We start from the raw sequence: 16,417 nt of genomic DNA, 5'->3' as shown, positions 1-16,417 counted from the left end.
CCTCTTTCTCCATCTCTCATGCTGCGTCGCCCCCGCTCAAACAGCAGAGCCTTGGACTGTTAACAACACATTCCTCAGAGTTAAGCTGTGTGTTGCCTACCTAGATCAGAGAGGTCAGAGCAGCAGTTACAGATGTAACAGCAAACACAACACTGTTCCTATCTTCCTTTCCTGCTCTGTCCCTCAGTGTATTCCTCCCCTCTGTTTGCTCACTTTACCTTTTTGACTCAGGAGGTGGAGCCACTGACTGTATTTACATACTGTATGGTTCCACTGCCAAGGAAACCAGCTGAGCCTCTCTTGTGCAAACACTCCCAAACACACACTCACACACTCACCAAACAGGAAGACTATACCTGTTTGGTATGAGTCGTCTGGGAACTGTCAGGTAAGAACGACTTCATTTTTGTTCTGCCAAAGATGGACACGGGTTAAACACAGCTTCTTTATTTAGTCCTCTTAATGGAAATGTGTTCCGTTACTTTGTATTTAGATTATTTAGGTTTATTTTTGGGAGTGCAGCGTGGTTTCATAGTGGTGAGAGGTAACAGTAACAGGTGAGCTGGCAGATGGTGACGTCAGGCACAGGACACTGAGGAGACAAACTGAGACTGAGACTCAGGAAAACTATATTTTGAGAATAATTTTGACTCGTATACACTTATACATATATAAGTATATATATAGATATATAGATTTACTTATATAGATACACTGGAAAACAGTGTCTTATTGGTTTATTTTGGGCAAAAGAAAAATATTTTTAAGACATTTTTTAAGCGTGGTGGTTATTTTTTTCACATGACCAGAATTGATTAGAGTCTTCAGAGTCTTTGGAGTCTGTTCTAGATACATTTCTAGGAAAATAGTGGAGCACAATGCCTTTGGAATTCAGGGAGGGGGAGTAGAACAAAGATAATAGTTGAGTTGAGCTGGTATTTCGGTCAGAGTAACAAAAGGACCTGTCAGACAAAAGCTCTTAAAAGCCCTGTGAGATAATATTACTGGAAAAGAACCACTCTGATACTCACACAAGTCTTCATACGTGTCCTTAATTCACACTTACATTCAATGAATCTGTTTTTAATTCATTTGTTCTCACCTACAGAGTTGTCTGTGGAGAAGAGAAGATTTGACTGGCATGCATTGACACCACAGAGAAGTTAGAGACACACTCTGGATTATAAAATAAATTCACCAAACCACTCGAGACCAGACCACCAGGAAAGAGAAAAGGCATTCCAGATTTTTACAAAACTTCATGGCTGTCCACCTGCCACCCATGTGAGTGTGGAGTACAAGTCCAGAGGATGATGCTTTCTAACTGACCCCTACAAGTCTGTCAACAATGTTCACCCCGAGGAAAAACAGCCTTCCCTCCCCCAGCCTGGAGGATTCCTTCTTCCCTCTCTCCTCATCCTCCTCAGTCTCGCTCTCCTTTGCACTCCCGTCAACCGCATCCTCCCCCAGCGGCAGTGAGGGGATAGAGACGGATCTGATCTTAGCTGCAGAGCTGGGACAGGCTTTGCTGGAGAAAAATGAGGAGCTGGCAGCCTCTCTGGAGCAGAGTGAGAGGGAAGTAGAGGTAATGGTGATGCAGCTGTAAACAGTGTTTTTCTTAAATATGCAAACTTTCTGACACTGCTTAAAACTGTAGTGAGCTGGGAACACTAACACCTTTTTATCATGTGCAGTCAAATAACATCTGAGTTAGCCTGCAGGGCAAATATTATAAGGCGTGCAAGTCTGTAATTAATAACCATCAAAATTCAATTTATTATACTTAATACACTCCCATCTCATCCTGACAATGCTGATAACAAAAACATATTTAAAAAAAAAAAACTTAAAACATAAACACAGCATGAAATACATTCCAAAAAAGAAAATTATAAAATCATGACATTGCAGGTATAAACCTCACCAAGATGTTTTAATGGGAGACATTTTAACATGTTAGGAAAAGTACAAGTGTAAATCAAATGAATCATTTACTGAATGATATTCAGCTGACGTTTCAGGCTCCTTTCCAGAAACTCATTTGTTGTAATTCCACATTCCAACAACACACATATTAAACTATGCATGCATTTCAGTATCTGATATATGTTATGTTTCATGTGTTCAGGTGTTACAGCAGGAGAAGCATGTTCTTCAGAGGAAGCTGGAGATGAATGAACTAACGTCTGGGCAGAGAGAGGCAGAGCTGGCGGCAGATTTAGCTGCCTTGAGGGCTGAGCTGGACAAATATCACAACCAGGGCCGAGACCGTCGACGAGATGAGAGTGAACAGCTGACGCAGTTGGCCAATCATAACCAGCGGTTGGTGGAGCAGCTAGCAGAGGTTAGTTCCAGGCAGCCTGAACTCTGTCTTAATGAACTGCTGCATCAAGGAAAGCATTGCAACTATTTGCCAATTGATGTGGTTAGAATAAATTCAATCTATTATTTATGTGTGCGCGTGGGAATTTTTAGTCACACTGTCTATGGGGAATATTTGTCTGTGGTGTCACAGTCTCACAGGAAAAATGCAGACCAGCAGGTTTGCTCCCACCTCTGAACAATAGTCTCTCAACTTTTCTGTGTCCCGCTCTTCTAGGCTGTAACTCTGGAACATTCCTTGAGGACTGAGCTCCGTTCCCTCAGAGAAGAGATGGAAGAATCATCTTTCAGCCGAAATATCAACTTCACACAATTAGAGAATATACAAGCAGAGGTACACGTATCAGTCACATCTTCATGGGTTGCACATGTAGTTTTAGTGTATGGACATATTAATCTTAAATGCTGCAGGGTAGCACAGCACAAAAAGCATCACATTTCAAACATGGCCACTTAGTATGAAATTATAATATCATGAGTTAGGAGGGCTGCTTTTTCATCTTGTGGGTCCAAGTGAAGTGTCAAGTCCCGGACAAGTAACAATTTGTAAGTCAGCTGCATCTGCGTCTTTTAGGCATCTGTATGCTGATGTATCTGTGTTAACAGAATAAAAATTAGGCCTAATAATTACATATAATGTGTTATTCAAGGCCTGACTATAGATGTCTCAAAGTTTATGGTTTAAGGATTTTACCAAGTCAAAACTTAAGTCGGAAGTTAAGTCAGATCTGAATGAGTCTGATGTGAAGTCTCGACGCGCAAGTGGAAAAAAGCAAAATATTCAGTAAACCTATAAAGATTTTGCAGATTTGTGCATGCAAGTATCCTGATCAGATCAGAAGCATCAAATCTGGTTAGAAATTCATTACATTCTAACAGGAATGAATGACATTTATTTAGCAGAAACATAATCAATCTCATCTCTCTTTTACCTCTTTCATTGCACCATTCATTCAGTGTTTTGAATTCGTCCCTTCCTGTACAGAACAGAGTTTTGCTGGGGCGACTGACACACATGGAGGCACAACTAAAAGGTTCAGAGGAGGACAGCGAGAGACTCCGCACAGAGAGAGACAGACTGAGGGAGCGACTGTCAGAAGTCCAGATGAAACTCAGAGAGAAAGAAGCAGAGGTGAGGATTAGTGACGGACTGATGAGATGAATGCTGAGGGAGAATCATGTGCTGCAGGAGATCACTCATCATCACTAACAGAAGTCACTAACACTAGCTGTGTGTGTGTGTGTGTGTGTGTGTGTGTGTGTGTGTTTGTGTGTAGATAGAGCAAGAACAGGGAGTGGTGTTTGAGTTGCGAACCTTGAATCGCTCTCTACAGCAGAAAGCTCTGAACCTGGGAGAAGAGAACATTCTGGACAGTACACACACCCAGCCTCTGTCTCTGCTTAGTGAAATTCAGCAATCTCAGGTACACACACACATACACACACACCATAACTGCATGGCTGCCAAGTTTAACTCTTGCTTGTGTGTATTAATTCTGACCCTTGTTGGAGATTTAAATGGTTTAAAGGGGCACAAAACTACAGAAGTGAAACCGTTAGCCATCAAAATTATCAAGGATAATCATAAAAAATAACACAGACAGCTTGCGGTTAAAATTTGTACTGCAGTCCAAATTCAAACTATTGGAAGAGTTGTTTCCCCGACCCAGTCTGCCCAAGACTCAAATTTCCCTCAAGTTGCCGGATTGAAGACCCTGAACCTTCACAAGTGTAAAATGAACACAATATGGTCTCAGCTTCTACGTCTGAGTTTGGCTTCAGTCTGGGCTGGAAAATAGTGGCGCCAAGAAGTTTCCTTTAGTTTGTGTCCTTTTGTTTAAGAGTAAGGACAAGAGCGATAGCACTGATTTAAAGAAATAAAACATTATTTTCTGAAACCTGAACTTATAATTACAGATTGAGCATATGCAGTGCTAAGTTAAGGTAGCCTGGAAGACAGGTTGACGGCTTAGATGAGAAATCATTTAAGTTAGCTGGTGAAGGTCGATTTTTCCTCTATTAATGATGACTAACAGGCAGCAGATCATAAAACAATAAGCCGTTTTATTACAGCTATATACTGATATATATACACTGATTCCATTCTGATTCATTATGGACATCCCCATGAATAGTAAAATCACCTACAATAGTTACTAACCAAAACCTGATAACAACTCTGAGAATTCAGATAAAATTCTGAATAAAGACCAGGAGTGCGGTACACTTTAACACATGACACTGGCTGTAGTGTTTTCCAGTTTGGGTGTGAAAGACTAAGAACTTTGAGAGGCTTTCAAATGAGTTATAATTTAGTTTAGGTTTAAGATTTATTATTAGACTCCAACATGGCTCCAACTCAACCTCCTCAAGTGGTAGGAGACCTTCCCTCAGTACTTCATGAATTCAAACAGCACTTTTCATGGTGCCACTTAAATACTTCCAGGTCATTTCACTCAGACACTCCAAGATGCCAAACACCTACTAATAACTGTATATCTCTCTCCTGCTGACCAGGCTAAAGAGGCCCTTCTAGCTCACTCCACAGTCCTGCAAGCAAGAGATGAAGAGATACAAACACTCACAGAGAAGGTCTGTTGAACTGTATACAACCACTCATACACATAGAGGCAAAGGACCATGATTAGTGTGGCCTAACATCAATATATTGAACTTCTAATTCATGAAATCAGACATCTAGTTCATTTGTATGCTACAGCTGTATGTGAAGGTGTCTACCTAGTGACTTTAAGTATGCTTTTCAATTTCATTACAGCTGCAATCTCAACAAGAAGAGCTGGATGCTTTGAGGGAGGAAATCAAGCCATTTAGAAGCAGTCCTGGAACGCCAAGCTACAGGTAACGCTACACAATGACATACCGTCGATTGAATCCCACATCGATATATGTTTTGATAACCGTCATATCAATGTTCAGTTCCTTAGAGAGTGAACTGGCCACGGTGCGGCAGGAGAAAGAGTCACTAACTCAGCAGCTTCTCAACACCATCAAACACAAGGTAGCTCTTTCTCAAGAGCTGGATGCCTGGCAGGTGAGTCTGTATGCAGGGCTTTCTTTTGGCAACACATTTCAAGTAATTCAGTGCACAAGTAAAACCTTTTTTTTTTTCCTCCCATCTTGTTGCAGGAGGACATGCGACTGGTGATCAATCAACAGGTGCAGCAAAGGGAGGAGGAGAGACAGAGGGAAGCAAGTCGAGAGAAAGATAATGGAGGAGGACTCCAGAGAAGCAAATCTTTAAGACTGAAGGGAGATGGAGGGAAAGGATTCTTCTCCTTCTTCAAAGACAAATAACAGAGAGCAAAGAGAGGTGGCAGCAGTTTAAATGGTGTATCAGCCTTTTTTGCCAGTGTGAACTCATGCTGCTAGATGATGTACACTGTAATAGGACTGTTGCAAGGGAAATGTTTACAGAACTTATGTTTGAATATATTTGTATATATGCTTGTACAGTTATCAGTAATAAGTATTTAGGACTTTATATTAATTTAAAGCAACCAGTCTCTGTTTAGTATTTTATAATCTGTTGGTCGTCTTCCACCACAGTATCTTAAAGCTGTATTTTTACATGAAGTTGCATTTTAGTCACTTTTTGTTCGGGCAGAATGTGAAGAACAGTTTAGACTTTTCTACATGAGCGGCAAAGAAAGCATGGTTGAAAATGTTTGATGCTGGAGTAAAAAATTTGTATGAATTCTGGGACGTGCTCCATAAATGTAGCAAGAGGAGAGACTGAAGGGCAATAACACAGGCTGAGCTTACACATTTTGACATTTGCATACATAGGCTGTTGCACAAACGGCGCAAACATTTGCTTCAATTTCTGTCTGAACACACTCTGAGGTACAACAAGATGAACTGTACACAGAAGATGCATATTTCAGCCTCATACGTCTGTTATTTTAGCAGCTGAACATTAATTGGAGGCTCCCGTGCCTCTGATCACCAGATGAATGTCCAACATTCACTCATTTTGTTGTTTGTCTCTAACAAATCCTGAGAAAATATCTGGCTCTTTAACGTGCTATGTAAGTAAAGTCAAAATGAGGAGCTAAAGGAGGCTAAAAAGCACCTCGGTGCTGAGGGTGCGTTCAATCTTAAATGGTAATTTTCTGTTGGTTTGTCTGGATGTACTCTCTCTGACGTCACCCACAGGTTTTCTGAAGAGCTGTTGTGAAGTTCAAAGTATAGTGGATCTGGTCTGGTGAGCTGTATGAAGCCTGGTTGCTCAAACAAGCCACCTGTGACTATCACCACCTGTCAATCAAAGCGGCTTCATTCTTAATTATGCATAACTTTAAGCCTTAATAAAATCTGAACAGGCGAGTTTTAAAGGAATTCACTCTCGGTACAGTTATCATTAACAGTGAAATTAGCAATAAAGACCAGGCTGTAAACATATTTCTGACTTTTTAACATGGGGGCTTATGGAGACCTGCTCACTTTTGGATCCAGCCTCAAGTTGAGACACTTATGTGTTAGCTCCACTTCAGCCACGGATAGAGTTTTAAAAAACACAATAAATCCACAGTGCTCTGTCTTAAGAATAAAACAAAACACTAGCTCTGATAGAAATAATATCTTTAATAAATTAAGTCCAAAAAGTCATTCCTTTCCAATTCATATATTAATTATGTATAAATAATATATATATATGCAACATTTCATGTGTTAGGACTGGAAATACCCAGCGCAGCGTGAGTAGTGCAGGTTGCATACAGGTCAGTGTTTCCATCTATATACATACAGTACAGTCCTGGCTCAGTGGAGTCAGTATACAGCCGCTCTCGCATCCCTCAGCTGGAGGTTAGTTTATATGGAGCAAAGCCTCTTCTCTTAAAGTCAACAGGCTGTTTGCTCATGTGTGGAATCTCACACACTTGTTTATGCTGGGGAAAAACACACAATCACTTACTCATACACACACTTTTGAAGGATCATACACACAGGTGTTTAAGCATGGTTTCACCCATTTTAGGTTTCTGCCGACCATTTTGATTCTCTCACAGAAACTGGCTTGAGATAAGTGGACATTTAATCATTTTTTTCTCTCTTAGCTGCTGAGGGCAGCAAATCTCATTCATGTTGGTGCACTCGGGCAATCTGAAACCCCCAACTGCAAGTTTTAGGAGACAGATGCATTGGTGAGCTGTGCTAAATAAAACCCACAAAGACTAATGTGAATTTGGTCATTTACATCATGTAACCCAATCAGGTTTCCTGTTTTTACCACGGCGTGTTATAGAAAATGGTCAGCAGAAAGGTCAGGTATACAAGAATTATAGTTAATTGGCTAAAACATTAAGTTTCTCTATGACTACCTAACAATATAAAACTTTTATTTATTTTTCAGTTTTCAGTCTCTGATGTGCTGTCTGGTTCCAGGGGGACAGTGACACCTTCTCAGCTGTTGAGCCCCTCAAAACGCTCCTCTTTAATCCTATTACCGCACAGGCAAAAAACATCACCTCAGTTTTGAGAGGTAGGTTGCAAGATGAGATGAATCGATTTACGGACATTACGGGATCACCCAAACAATCCACAGTACTCAGGTGGTTTGTTGGAAGTGTCTTAATGAGGCTGGTAAACCTTGGGAGATCAGGTCATTATGACGCCTCTGAAACAGGTCTGTGGATGGATGTCCTGACAGAAAATTGTAATTCCAGGAGAGGTAAACGGAGGATTAGCCCACGTTTACGCCTAGGCCCACCTGCAGCTTGTCACCTCTGTGATTTACAAAGGCACCCATGATCAAAGTGGCAGGGAGCGGAGTCAGACGCTTCTCCAACACACCTCCTATAATGCAGCGACTGTTTATCATACCTGGATACACACACAAAAAAAAATCTCTCAAATACTGTACATGTTCTTAATAGTTTTCACTGAGCAAGTCACGGAAAGAGATTTACCTCGAAAGACCATGTTGGCTTCTGGGAGTTCCATCTGGTACCCAAATGAGGTTGTGGTCTCCTGTGTCCTGGTACTGGCTTCAAACTCCACGCCAACTTGGATCTGGTGAACATAAACACAGATTTTCAGTACACGTCTCACGTAAAATAGACATAGTAAAATAGTTTTTGCACAGCATGGTGGTATTTGCTGTACCTGCTTGTTGGCTCTGTGATAGTAGCTGGCATGGGCACCTCCTTTCCCAGCATTCAGTGTCGCTACCCAGTTCGGTCCTGCATGGAGAGAGACAAAAAAAAAAAAAAGACTGCTGCTAAACCAAATAAAAACAGATCAGGAAGGACTAATGTTCAAAGCAGATTCACATATATCTCACTCGAGTACTGTCCAGCCAAAGTAAGAATTCCTCCTTCCTCCGCTCGGCCCCGATGGTAGACCAGCTCCCCTCCTAACACCAGCCCAGAGGACACTGTCTGCAGAAAGTGTGCCACAATGATAACTGTACAAGAGAAACACACACAGATACATGACAGATTAGATTAAAAAAATTAAAAAAACATGTGACAAGTCAATAGTATTTATTCATCTTTATCTGAACTACTGGTGACTGGCCTTAGGCAAGGCTCTTACTGTTCCACCTGTCATGTCTCACCTGACTCTCTGAGGATATCGGGGTTGGCTACTGTCACTGCAGCGGTGAAGTCATTCCCTCTGTACTCAGTTTCAAACTGCCACGTTACAAACTGGGACTGCTGGGTCTAAAACACAATCAACAATTCAAACTTTAAGCTGTTTGCACCAAACAGCATTCGTTTTGTGTGACCAGTACAGTGACAGTGGCAGACAAACAGACGTTAGGATTTCACCTGGAACACCGTTCTGGCTCGTACGCGCTCGGTGAGATGCAGCAGAGCGTGAGCGTTCAGGCTGCCTGAAGAGTCCATCTCACCGATCAGTGCTGGGGCATCCTAAAAACGTGAGGAAGGATCAAGATACAACCTGTCAACTCACATTAACCATACAGGAGTGCCAACGTGTTTGTTATGTAATGACTCGTGCTCGACCTTGTCTTTGCTGTAATCGTCGGACTGCAGATGCTCCACGTGGAATCGATAGTATGAAGGACTGACCGCACTGAGATGGAGAGCATGACTGACCTGGATGCAAACACATACACATGATATTAAAAATACTGCATTACTGTTCCACTGTTTATTTCAGTGTATCCCCATCTGTAGTGACCACTATCCATTAAAAAGAAAAAAAGGGCTAAACAGGCTCGTACTGCGATGCATTCAAATCTAATGAAAAAATCCAGTCATATCAGAGATTTATAGTATTTATTAACAAAGGAATAACAAACAACTTAAATTGGCATAACGTGATGTAACTAGATAAGACAATACAATATGATACGATACAATGCGATACAATACGATATGATATGATACCATGTGAACAGGCAAATATGATGATGATCTGATGATGAAAACATTCCTTACAAACCTAGATAACAATTTTACTTGGAAAAAAAACAAAAAATATTTGTCTTAAGTCTTAAACCCAGCAGGTGCATCTGCCCTTAAAGTACACAGAGGATAACCTGATTATTACACAATCTCCAAAATAAGGCGACAGTTTGGATGTTTTTTTTTTCTTCCTCTATTATTGACACTATATTTGAGTTGTGGAAGCATAGTGGTATTACATCTATGAAAGATCTTTACATTTATAGAAATCCTTTCAACAGCTGTGCAATCTCTTAGCTAAAGCAATATATCCTATCTATATGATTATTTATTTAGTTTGCAGAACACTTTCCTGGTTGTTTTAAAATGTGCTTGGGAAGAATGATTTAGAATTGGACATATCAGAGGACCAGCAGGAAGTGGCCTTGAAAAATGTACACACAGGTTCTACACCGTCAACGTTATGAAGTAAAACTTCATAAATATATCCTTATGTAGACTGTGTCTGTGGCTGCTTTCTGCTTCTCTGGCACACATCTTCTGAATCTGTCCTAAATAATCTAATTACTGGAAATCTTTTTTTCTGTAATCCCTAAAAAGTTATTTGCATTTAACTTATTTCTGAAAATAATCAATCATTAAAGAAATGCATAACAATACTTATTATCTTTTATGCAACAAATTGTTTGAATGTAGATGAAGTGGGTGAAGAGTCACCTTGAAGAAACTGCTCAGAGTTTTATTGAGGATCATCTTGACTCCCTCAATCTGTTGAGGAAACACATCTGGGGGAGAGAACAGACAGACAGACGTCTTTAACCACGTCGTGTGCACACCACAGTTCTTGCTTTGTTTTGTTTTTTTAAACCAGACGTACCTTTGCAGCTCCTGTGCAGAGAGTGAAAGCTGCCTGGGTTGGGTAGGCGGCCATCTCTCCTCTCCCAGCGCGGAGGGCTGTCCCAGTGAGCAGGATGCGCGTCCCAGCGAGAAGGAGAGGGGTCCGTGGAAAAAGGCCAGTTCTGATGGCCCGGACCGGAAGACAAAGCCAGAACACTGCCCATGTGGGTGCAACACTTCCTACGAGACACAAAGGAGAGATTGACTATGAGTGCAATGACCCATTTGTTTATCTCACCTGCAGCCTGTGCATGCACTATTTAAAGCCACACCATGTCCTCTGTGAAGGGAGAAGAGAGGCAGAGCTGAGCTCACATACAGTTTACACTATTTCCTCTGAATATATATATATATATATATATATATATATATATATATTTTACAAACAGCTGCAGTCAGAGACTTACAGAAGAAGTTAATGACATCAAAGATGTGCAGCAGAAAATCAACAATACAAACTCATTGTTTTCATTTGATTTCACTGGTTCTTTAAATTGGTTTTTATTAGATTTGACATTTTAATTAAAGGATGATCTGTTAGTCTGCCTGTTGTTTTCAGCAGCTCCGTTAGCTCGCATGACCTTAGCATCAGCATAAACACACACACACACATGTACGTGCTCCGCTTCTTCTGCTACCTACTTCCTGCTGCTGTCGTCAACACGCCTTAAAATCCCGAGCGGAACTGAGAATGGTTCATCAGAAAAGGTGTCAGGTGGATTTTTGTTTTACAGGTAAACTACGAACAGATGAAGATCATTGATGCTGGCTTCAGCTGATGCTGCGAATAGCTCCCTCCTCCAGATGTGATGCGTCACCCTGCAAATGCGTCCCCCCTGAAAACCACGACTGTGGTCTGACCTTGCACTTTTATATTTACGTGTATAAAATTCAACTGTAATGTTATTAAAATAACAACTATACATTTTTAACAAAGTGACTTCAACTTAACATACACCCGTTTTGTTGTTTGGCGGGCTTTGAGTGTAAACAGCGTATTGTTCGTTACATTTTGTTTCTTGCCGGACTACTGTATCTGCGACACAGCGTTCAGCGCAATAGTGATGGGAAGTTCGGTTCTTTTTAGGGAGTCAGATCATTTGACTCAGCTCACCGAGAAAAGCCGACTCTTTCGGCTCCAAAATGGCTCTCCATGTTACCACTTCCAAATTTAGCGCTGATTTGACTTGTGATTTGTATGTGTACACATATATCGTGTGTATACTCAATACATCCTTTGTACTTAAGTATTCAAAAGTAAAAATGACATTTTCTAATATCAATATAGCCAATTGTTTTCATTGCGTTTACTGACTCTCTGAAACCGCTCAATGAATGCACCAACGTGCTTGTAGAACCATTCTGCTACACAAAGCAGATAAAAACACCTATAAATCTATTTTAAAAAAGGACAGCTATTGACTTTTGGATGCACAGTTCTTGTGTCTGTAAAGGTTGCATGTGGACCCTGCTCCATGCGACGGCTTGGCTTTGCAAAATTCTGCAGTCTGCCTTTGTGTTTTCAAAATGTTTAAAATGTGTCCAAATGCTGCTTCTTTTTCTACTATCACTCAACGGCTCATGAACGAGCCGGCTCTTTGAACCGGCTCGTTCACGATCGACACATCACTATAGCGCAAACAGCCAGCCACAGGTGAGGAAATATTATCCGGCTTCACGCGCGCGGCACCGGGTATCACGGGAAGGTCAACGGTTTTATTCTCCGTTACAGACCGTATCCTCCCGGTTATTCAGTCTAAACAGCCTTAGACACGGGATACGGACGTCACTTCCTAAAATATGCAATTACTACGCTGATATTAGATCTGGAAAGAGACCCGTGCTCGTTATCGCTCCCACGCGCGTGTCTTCCTTTCGCGTTAAGCGCGGTGAAACAGGCAGCGAACAAACAGACAGCGAACAAACAGGCAGCGAACAAACAGGCAGGCAACACATTCAGGACTTTTTCTGTGTCCGCCTCATCTCCAGCTGGACCGGTCATGTCTCATTCACGGTCCATACTGCTGGTGGGAGAAGGGAACTTCTCGTTTTCCGCCTCTGTGAGCCAGCTGTACTCTGAAACGGACAACAGCGTAACAGCGACCTGCCTGCAGCATCAGGAGGAGGCACTGCGGAACGAAGGCACAGCCAGTAACATTCAGACCATCAAGGACTCAGGTACGGCTTTGGAAGGACTATCATGTCTGTGCTGGGCAGGGGCCTAAACCATCTCACAATTCTGCGATATTCCTGTATGGAAATTGGTACATTTTGAACACAGTTTTGAGAGCTGCATTGACATTTGAATTCACTTCTCTCTGCCTCTCAGCTGCCCACTGACTTCAAACACAGATACTAATAATTATACTGATGCCTTTTCTAGTAGTATCAGTCTGTGCTGTTATTGTTATTTTACCAAAGAACAATGTCTGGACTGATTTTTGTTGAAATATTCTGATTTTATTAGGCAACTAGTTTTATTACTCTATATACCTATTAACAAGCTATACACCCTAATCCAGAGATCAGGAGAGAGAAGCTCAAACAAACGAAAGTTTCAGAGTGGGAGCACCAACGTAACCATAGAAACTGACTACACCAGCTGTGTCCTCCTATCTGCACCACACACCACACCTAGCGACTGCCTGCACGTGGTGCAAGAGGAGAATGAGACCCCGGCACTGTTGGCAAAAAGAGCTATGGACTGGGAATGAATTACAATATGATATAGTATGATTTAATATTATTAGAATATTTCTCATCTTTTCCCCCGAAGAGGGTGTCACTTTTTAGAAATAAAGTTGCTCGGAGAGTCAAGTAGCCAAATGGTTTAAATAGGAGGCGGGATCAAACGCTTCTGTTCTCGTTAACAAACAGGAGACAGATCCACTGACAGGGTTTACAAAAAGAGACATGTAGAATATATTTTCTCCTGTATATTTGTACTGCCACAAAGAATGTGTGGTTACATGCATGTATTCTGTGGGACTTAACATGTACACTTTTTCCGGATGTGTTTTAATCAGGTGGAGTGGTGCTTTTCGAGGTGGACTGCAGGAAGCTGGGAGAAAATGCCTCTCTCCAGGGCCGCGTGTTTGACCGCGTGGTGTTTAACTTCCCTCACTGTGGGAGAAAGAGCGGGGTTAAAAAGAACAGAGAACTCCTCAGGAACTTCTTCCTCAGGTAGAACCACATTACATATTCACAGCAGTACAGCTCGGCTTTATTCAACGCTTTCAGCGCTTTCAACTGTACTCATGAGCAGATGGAGTCAACTACTCGTGTTTGTTTGTCTGTCTGCGCCTCCAGTTGCGTTCAGGTGTTGGCCGAGGACGGGGAGGTCCACGTTTCCTTGTGCAACGGGCAGGGTGGGACACAGGCGGACCACCCGAAACGAGAGTGGCACAACAGCTGGCAGGTGGTTGCCATGGCAGCAGAAGCACACCTGATCCTTACTGATGTCCGTCCTTTTGAAAGTGAGAAATACCAGAGCTACAAGTGCACTGGATACAGGTAAGGAGTAAAGGTGAGTGTATAAATAGAAATAGGCTTTTATGTCTGTGTGTGTGTGTGTGTTTGCATACTGCGCTGTCTAATGTTGCTGTTGTACAGGAGCCAGGATAAGGGCTTTCATGTGGAGAAAGCTTTGGTCCACGTGTTCACTCGCAGCCTTCCGTACACCTCTGCTCAGATACTTCAGCTAGAGGAGGCTGTCGAAGGGGAGAAAGTGCAGTACCACATACCAGTCGAGCTCAGTGATTACATATTCAGGTACAGTAATAGTGAGACCCCTGCTGTTTCAGTGATTATAATGGTGCGCTTACTGTCTGCTCTCTTTCATCAGGGGATTTCTTGGCTCCGGTTCTGTCCACCCTGTAAGGTTGGTGCAAGATTTTCTTCTCAAAGGACTGCAGGAAAAGTGGTCAGTGTCCATGATGACAAAGACCGTTCCCTTCCTCCTCACGGCTAAACAGCTGCAGGCATGTTGCTGTGATGTCGACAGTACACATTGGTACTGGATCCACCCGTTTCAGAAGGACCTCAACTTTGACCCTCCTACTTCTACAGACAAAGAGACATTTCTGGATGGTCGGGGACGCACAGACACACGAGACGCTCCGTCAGCCACATGCGTTATCTCAGATAAAGCAGATAGAGTGAGGAGCAAAGGAGCAGAAAGCCTAAGGTCTGCATGCTCTCTTGATGTTGATCCTGAAGGAGAAGGTGGTCTTTATGTGCTGCGTCCATCATTGATCGCTCAGATGGAAGAGCTTCTGACTAAAAAAGAGGGGTTGATTAATGATGCAGTGAGTCATGGGGAGAATGAGGGGAATAATCACAGTGTTGAAGTTGAAGGACATATAGCTCAGGGGTCCTGCGAGGGCAGTAATAGTTTGACCAGCTTGTTATTTGGCATTAGCGGCATAGTGTTCGGGAATGTGCCCATCAGTCTCTGGGCTCTGCCTTCCTTTCATGAGCTTCTGCTCAGAGGTGTTTTCCCTTCAGAATGTAAGCCAATCAAATTGATTGGGCAATCGCTGGAAGCACTGCTCACTCCCTACGGGGTCTCCCTGGTCACTGAACAGGGAGGTCTGCGTCTGATGGCGCAGCCAATGGGTGTGGTTGGAAGGGTGTTTGTAGGCAACAGTAGTGACATTAGCCACATCAGCATCACTGTCTCCCTAAATCTGGACCTCCTCGCCGTGCTCCTGTTCTCACTCCCCGACTGGCGGATCCTGTGGTCACGTGACCCGCGATTTTTAAAACAGTTTGCACTCCGCCCGTTGCCAGGAAAACCTTTCCAGCCATTCTCCCTGTTCCCCGAGCACATCAGCTTCGACATCAGCTTCTGGACAGGGCCGACTTGGGAAGAGAGGAAGTTCCACGCCGTGGTCCGAGAGGCCAGTCACGGGACAGTGGAACAAGTTAAACTCATTGACACGTTCTCACATCCTGACCTGAGCCAGACCAGTTACTGCTACAGACTCACCTACCGCTCACACACACGCGCTCTGTCACACACACAAGCCCTCCAGTTTCATCAATGCCTGGAGTCCTTACTTACTTCTCGGTTGGAAGTCACCATCAGGTAGCTACACTTGAATATCCAGGATGGACTGGGACTGGCATTATAATTACAAAACTGCTAAGCAAATTCTAAGTATATAATCTACATAACTGTACCTGAACTGTGTGTTTACAGTAGTTGAGGCATTGCTTGCTGTAGTGTGTCTTTGAAATGTAATTGGCTTTCTGTGTGTCTGTGTTTTAATCTTCAAACAATAAACCTGTTATTTAACATAAAATTGTGTCTATTGGAAATGAGTATAAATAAATTCGGCAAAGATGTGGATGATTGCAGACCTAAAAACACCTGGTTGCTCAAACAAGCCATCTGTAATGGCACCAAACTATTAATTACTTTAACTTTAAGCCTTAATATCATTTGAATCTGTGAGTTAAACAAAAATTCAGCCTCAGTACAGTTGTCAAGAACAATGAAATTAGCTATAGAGACCAAAACTGTTTTTTGTACCAGGCTGTAAACATGTTTATTTCTGCTGAGAAGTTGGACATTTTAATATGGGGACTTATGGAAATGTTCTGTAGCCTCAATGAACTACAGTTTTTTGGCACTTCGGTATCAGCTTGGAGATTGCTGCTTTGTATTTATCTTTACCTTGAGCTAAGTGTGTGTTCATCTGGGTTTAAAGTACTATAAAGTTGCTTCATGTATCCAC

The 16,417-nt window shown here is 42.3% G+C and overlaps 3 protein-coding genes across 6 annotated transcripts; 2 read left to right on the top strand and 1 right to left on the bottom strand.

Annotated features, from left to right (window-relative positions):
* The first annotated feature begins 302 nt into the window (after positions 1–302).
* On the top strand, positions 303–6,896 carry bicdl2 (BICD family like cargo adaptor 2). 3 transcript variants are annotated; one of them, XM_010744571.3, is made up of 10 exons: positions 303–388; positions 1,109–1,585; positions 2,129–2,344; positions 2,600–2,716; positions 3,368–3,514; positions 3,660–3,806; positions 4,900–4,974; positions 5,159–5,241; positions 5,320–5,434; positions 5,530–6,896. In XM_010744571.3, the coding sequence occupies exons 2-10, from the start codon at positions 1,349–1,351 to the stop codon at positions 5,695–5,697; spliced, it is 1,305 nt and encodes a 434-aa protein (XP_010742873.3). In that variant the 5' UTR covers positions 303–388; positions 1,109–1,348; the 3' UTR covers positions 5,698–6,896. The 3 variants fall into 3 exon arrangements, with proteins under 3 accessions (XP_010742873.3, XP_019108767.2, XP_019108768.2); XM_019253222.2 differs by lacking the exon at positions 303–388 and having other exon boundaries at positions 671–1,585; XM_019253223.2 differs by lacking the exons at positions 303–388; positions 3,660–3,806 and having other exon boundaries at positions 671–1,585.
* Positions 6,897–6,967: 71 nt separating this feature from the next.
* Positions 6,968–11,700, bottom strand: si:dkey-71l1.1 (mitochondrial import receptor subunit TOM40B). The gene is made up of 10 exons (XM_010744572.3): positions 11,319–11,700; positions 10,657–10,856; positions 10,497–10,564; positions 9,375–9,467; positions 9,177–9,278; positions 8,963–9,068; positions 8,687–8,809; positions 8,509–8,585; positions 8,313–8,415; positions 6,968–8,226 (listed from the first exon to the last, which is right to left on the bottom strand). Exons 2-10 carry the CDS (start codon positions 10,838–10,840, stop codon positions 8,087–8,089), a joined length of 996 nt encoding a protein of 331 aa, XP_010742874.1. The 5' UTR covers positions 10,841–10,856; positions 11,319–11,700; the 3' UTR covers positions 6,968–8,086.
* A 545-nt stretch (positions 11,701–12,245) lies between these two features.
* Positions 12,246–15,970, top strand: fdxacb1 (ferredoxin-fold anticodon binding domain containing 1). 2 transcript variants are annotated; one of them, XM_019253109.2, is made up of 6 exons: positions 12,246–12,330; positions 12,666–12,854; positions 13,703–13,859; positions 13,986–14,189; positions 14,289–14,447; positions 14,521–15,970. In XM_019253109.2, exons 2-6 carry the CDS (start codon positions 12,677–12,679, stop codon positions 15,767–15,769), a joined length of 1,947 nt encoding a protein of 648 aa, XP_019108654.2. In that variant the 5' UTR covers positions 12,246–12,330; positions 12,666–12,676; the 3' UTR covers positions 15,770–15,970. The 2 variants fall into 2 exon arrangements, with proteins under 2 accessions (XP_019108654.2, XP_027129687.1); XM_027273886.1 differs by having other exon boundaries at positions 12,294–12,854.
* Positions 15,971–16,417: the final 447 nt, after the last annotated feature.

Source organism: Larimichthys crocea, chromosome XXII (genome assembly GCF_000972845.2).
Source record: "Larimichthys crocea isolate SSNF chromosome XXII, L_crocea_2.0, whole genome shotgun sequence".
Lineage (NCBI taxonomy): Eukaryota > Metazoa > Chordata > Actinopteri > Sciaenidae > Larimichthys > Larimichthys crocea.
Note: the sequence above shows the minus strand (reverse complement) of the source record. Positions and strands in the feature narration are given on the sequence as shown.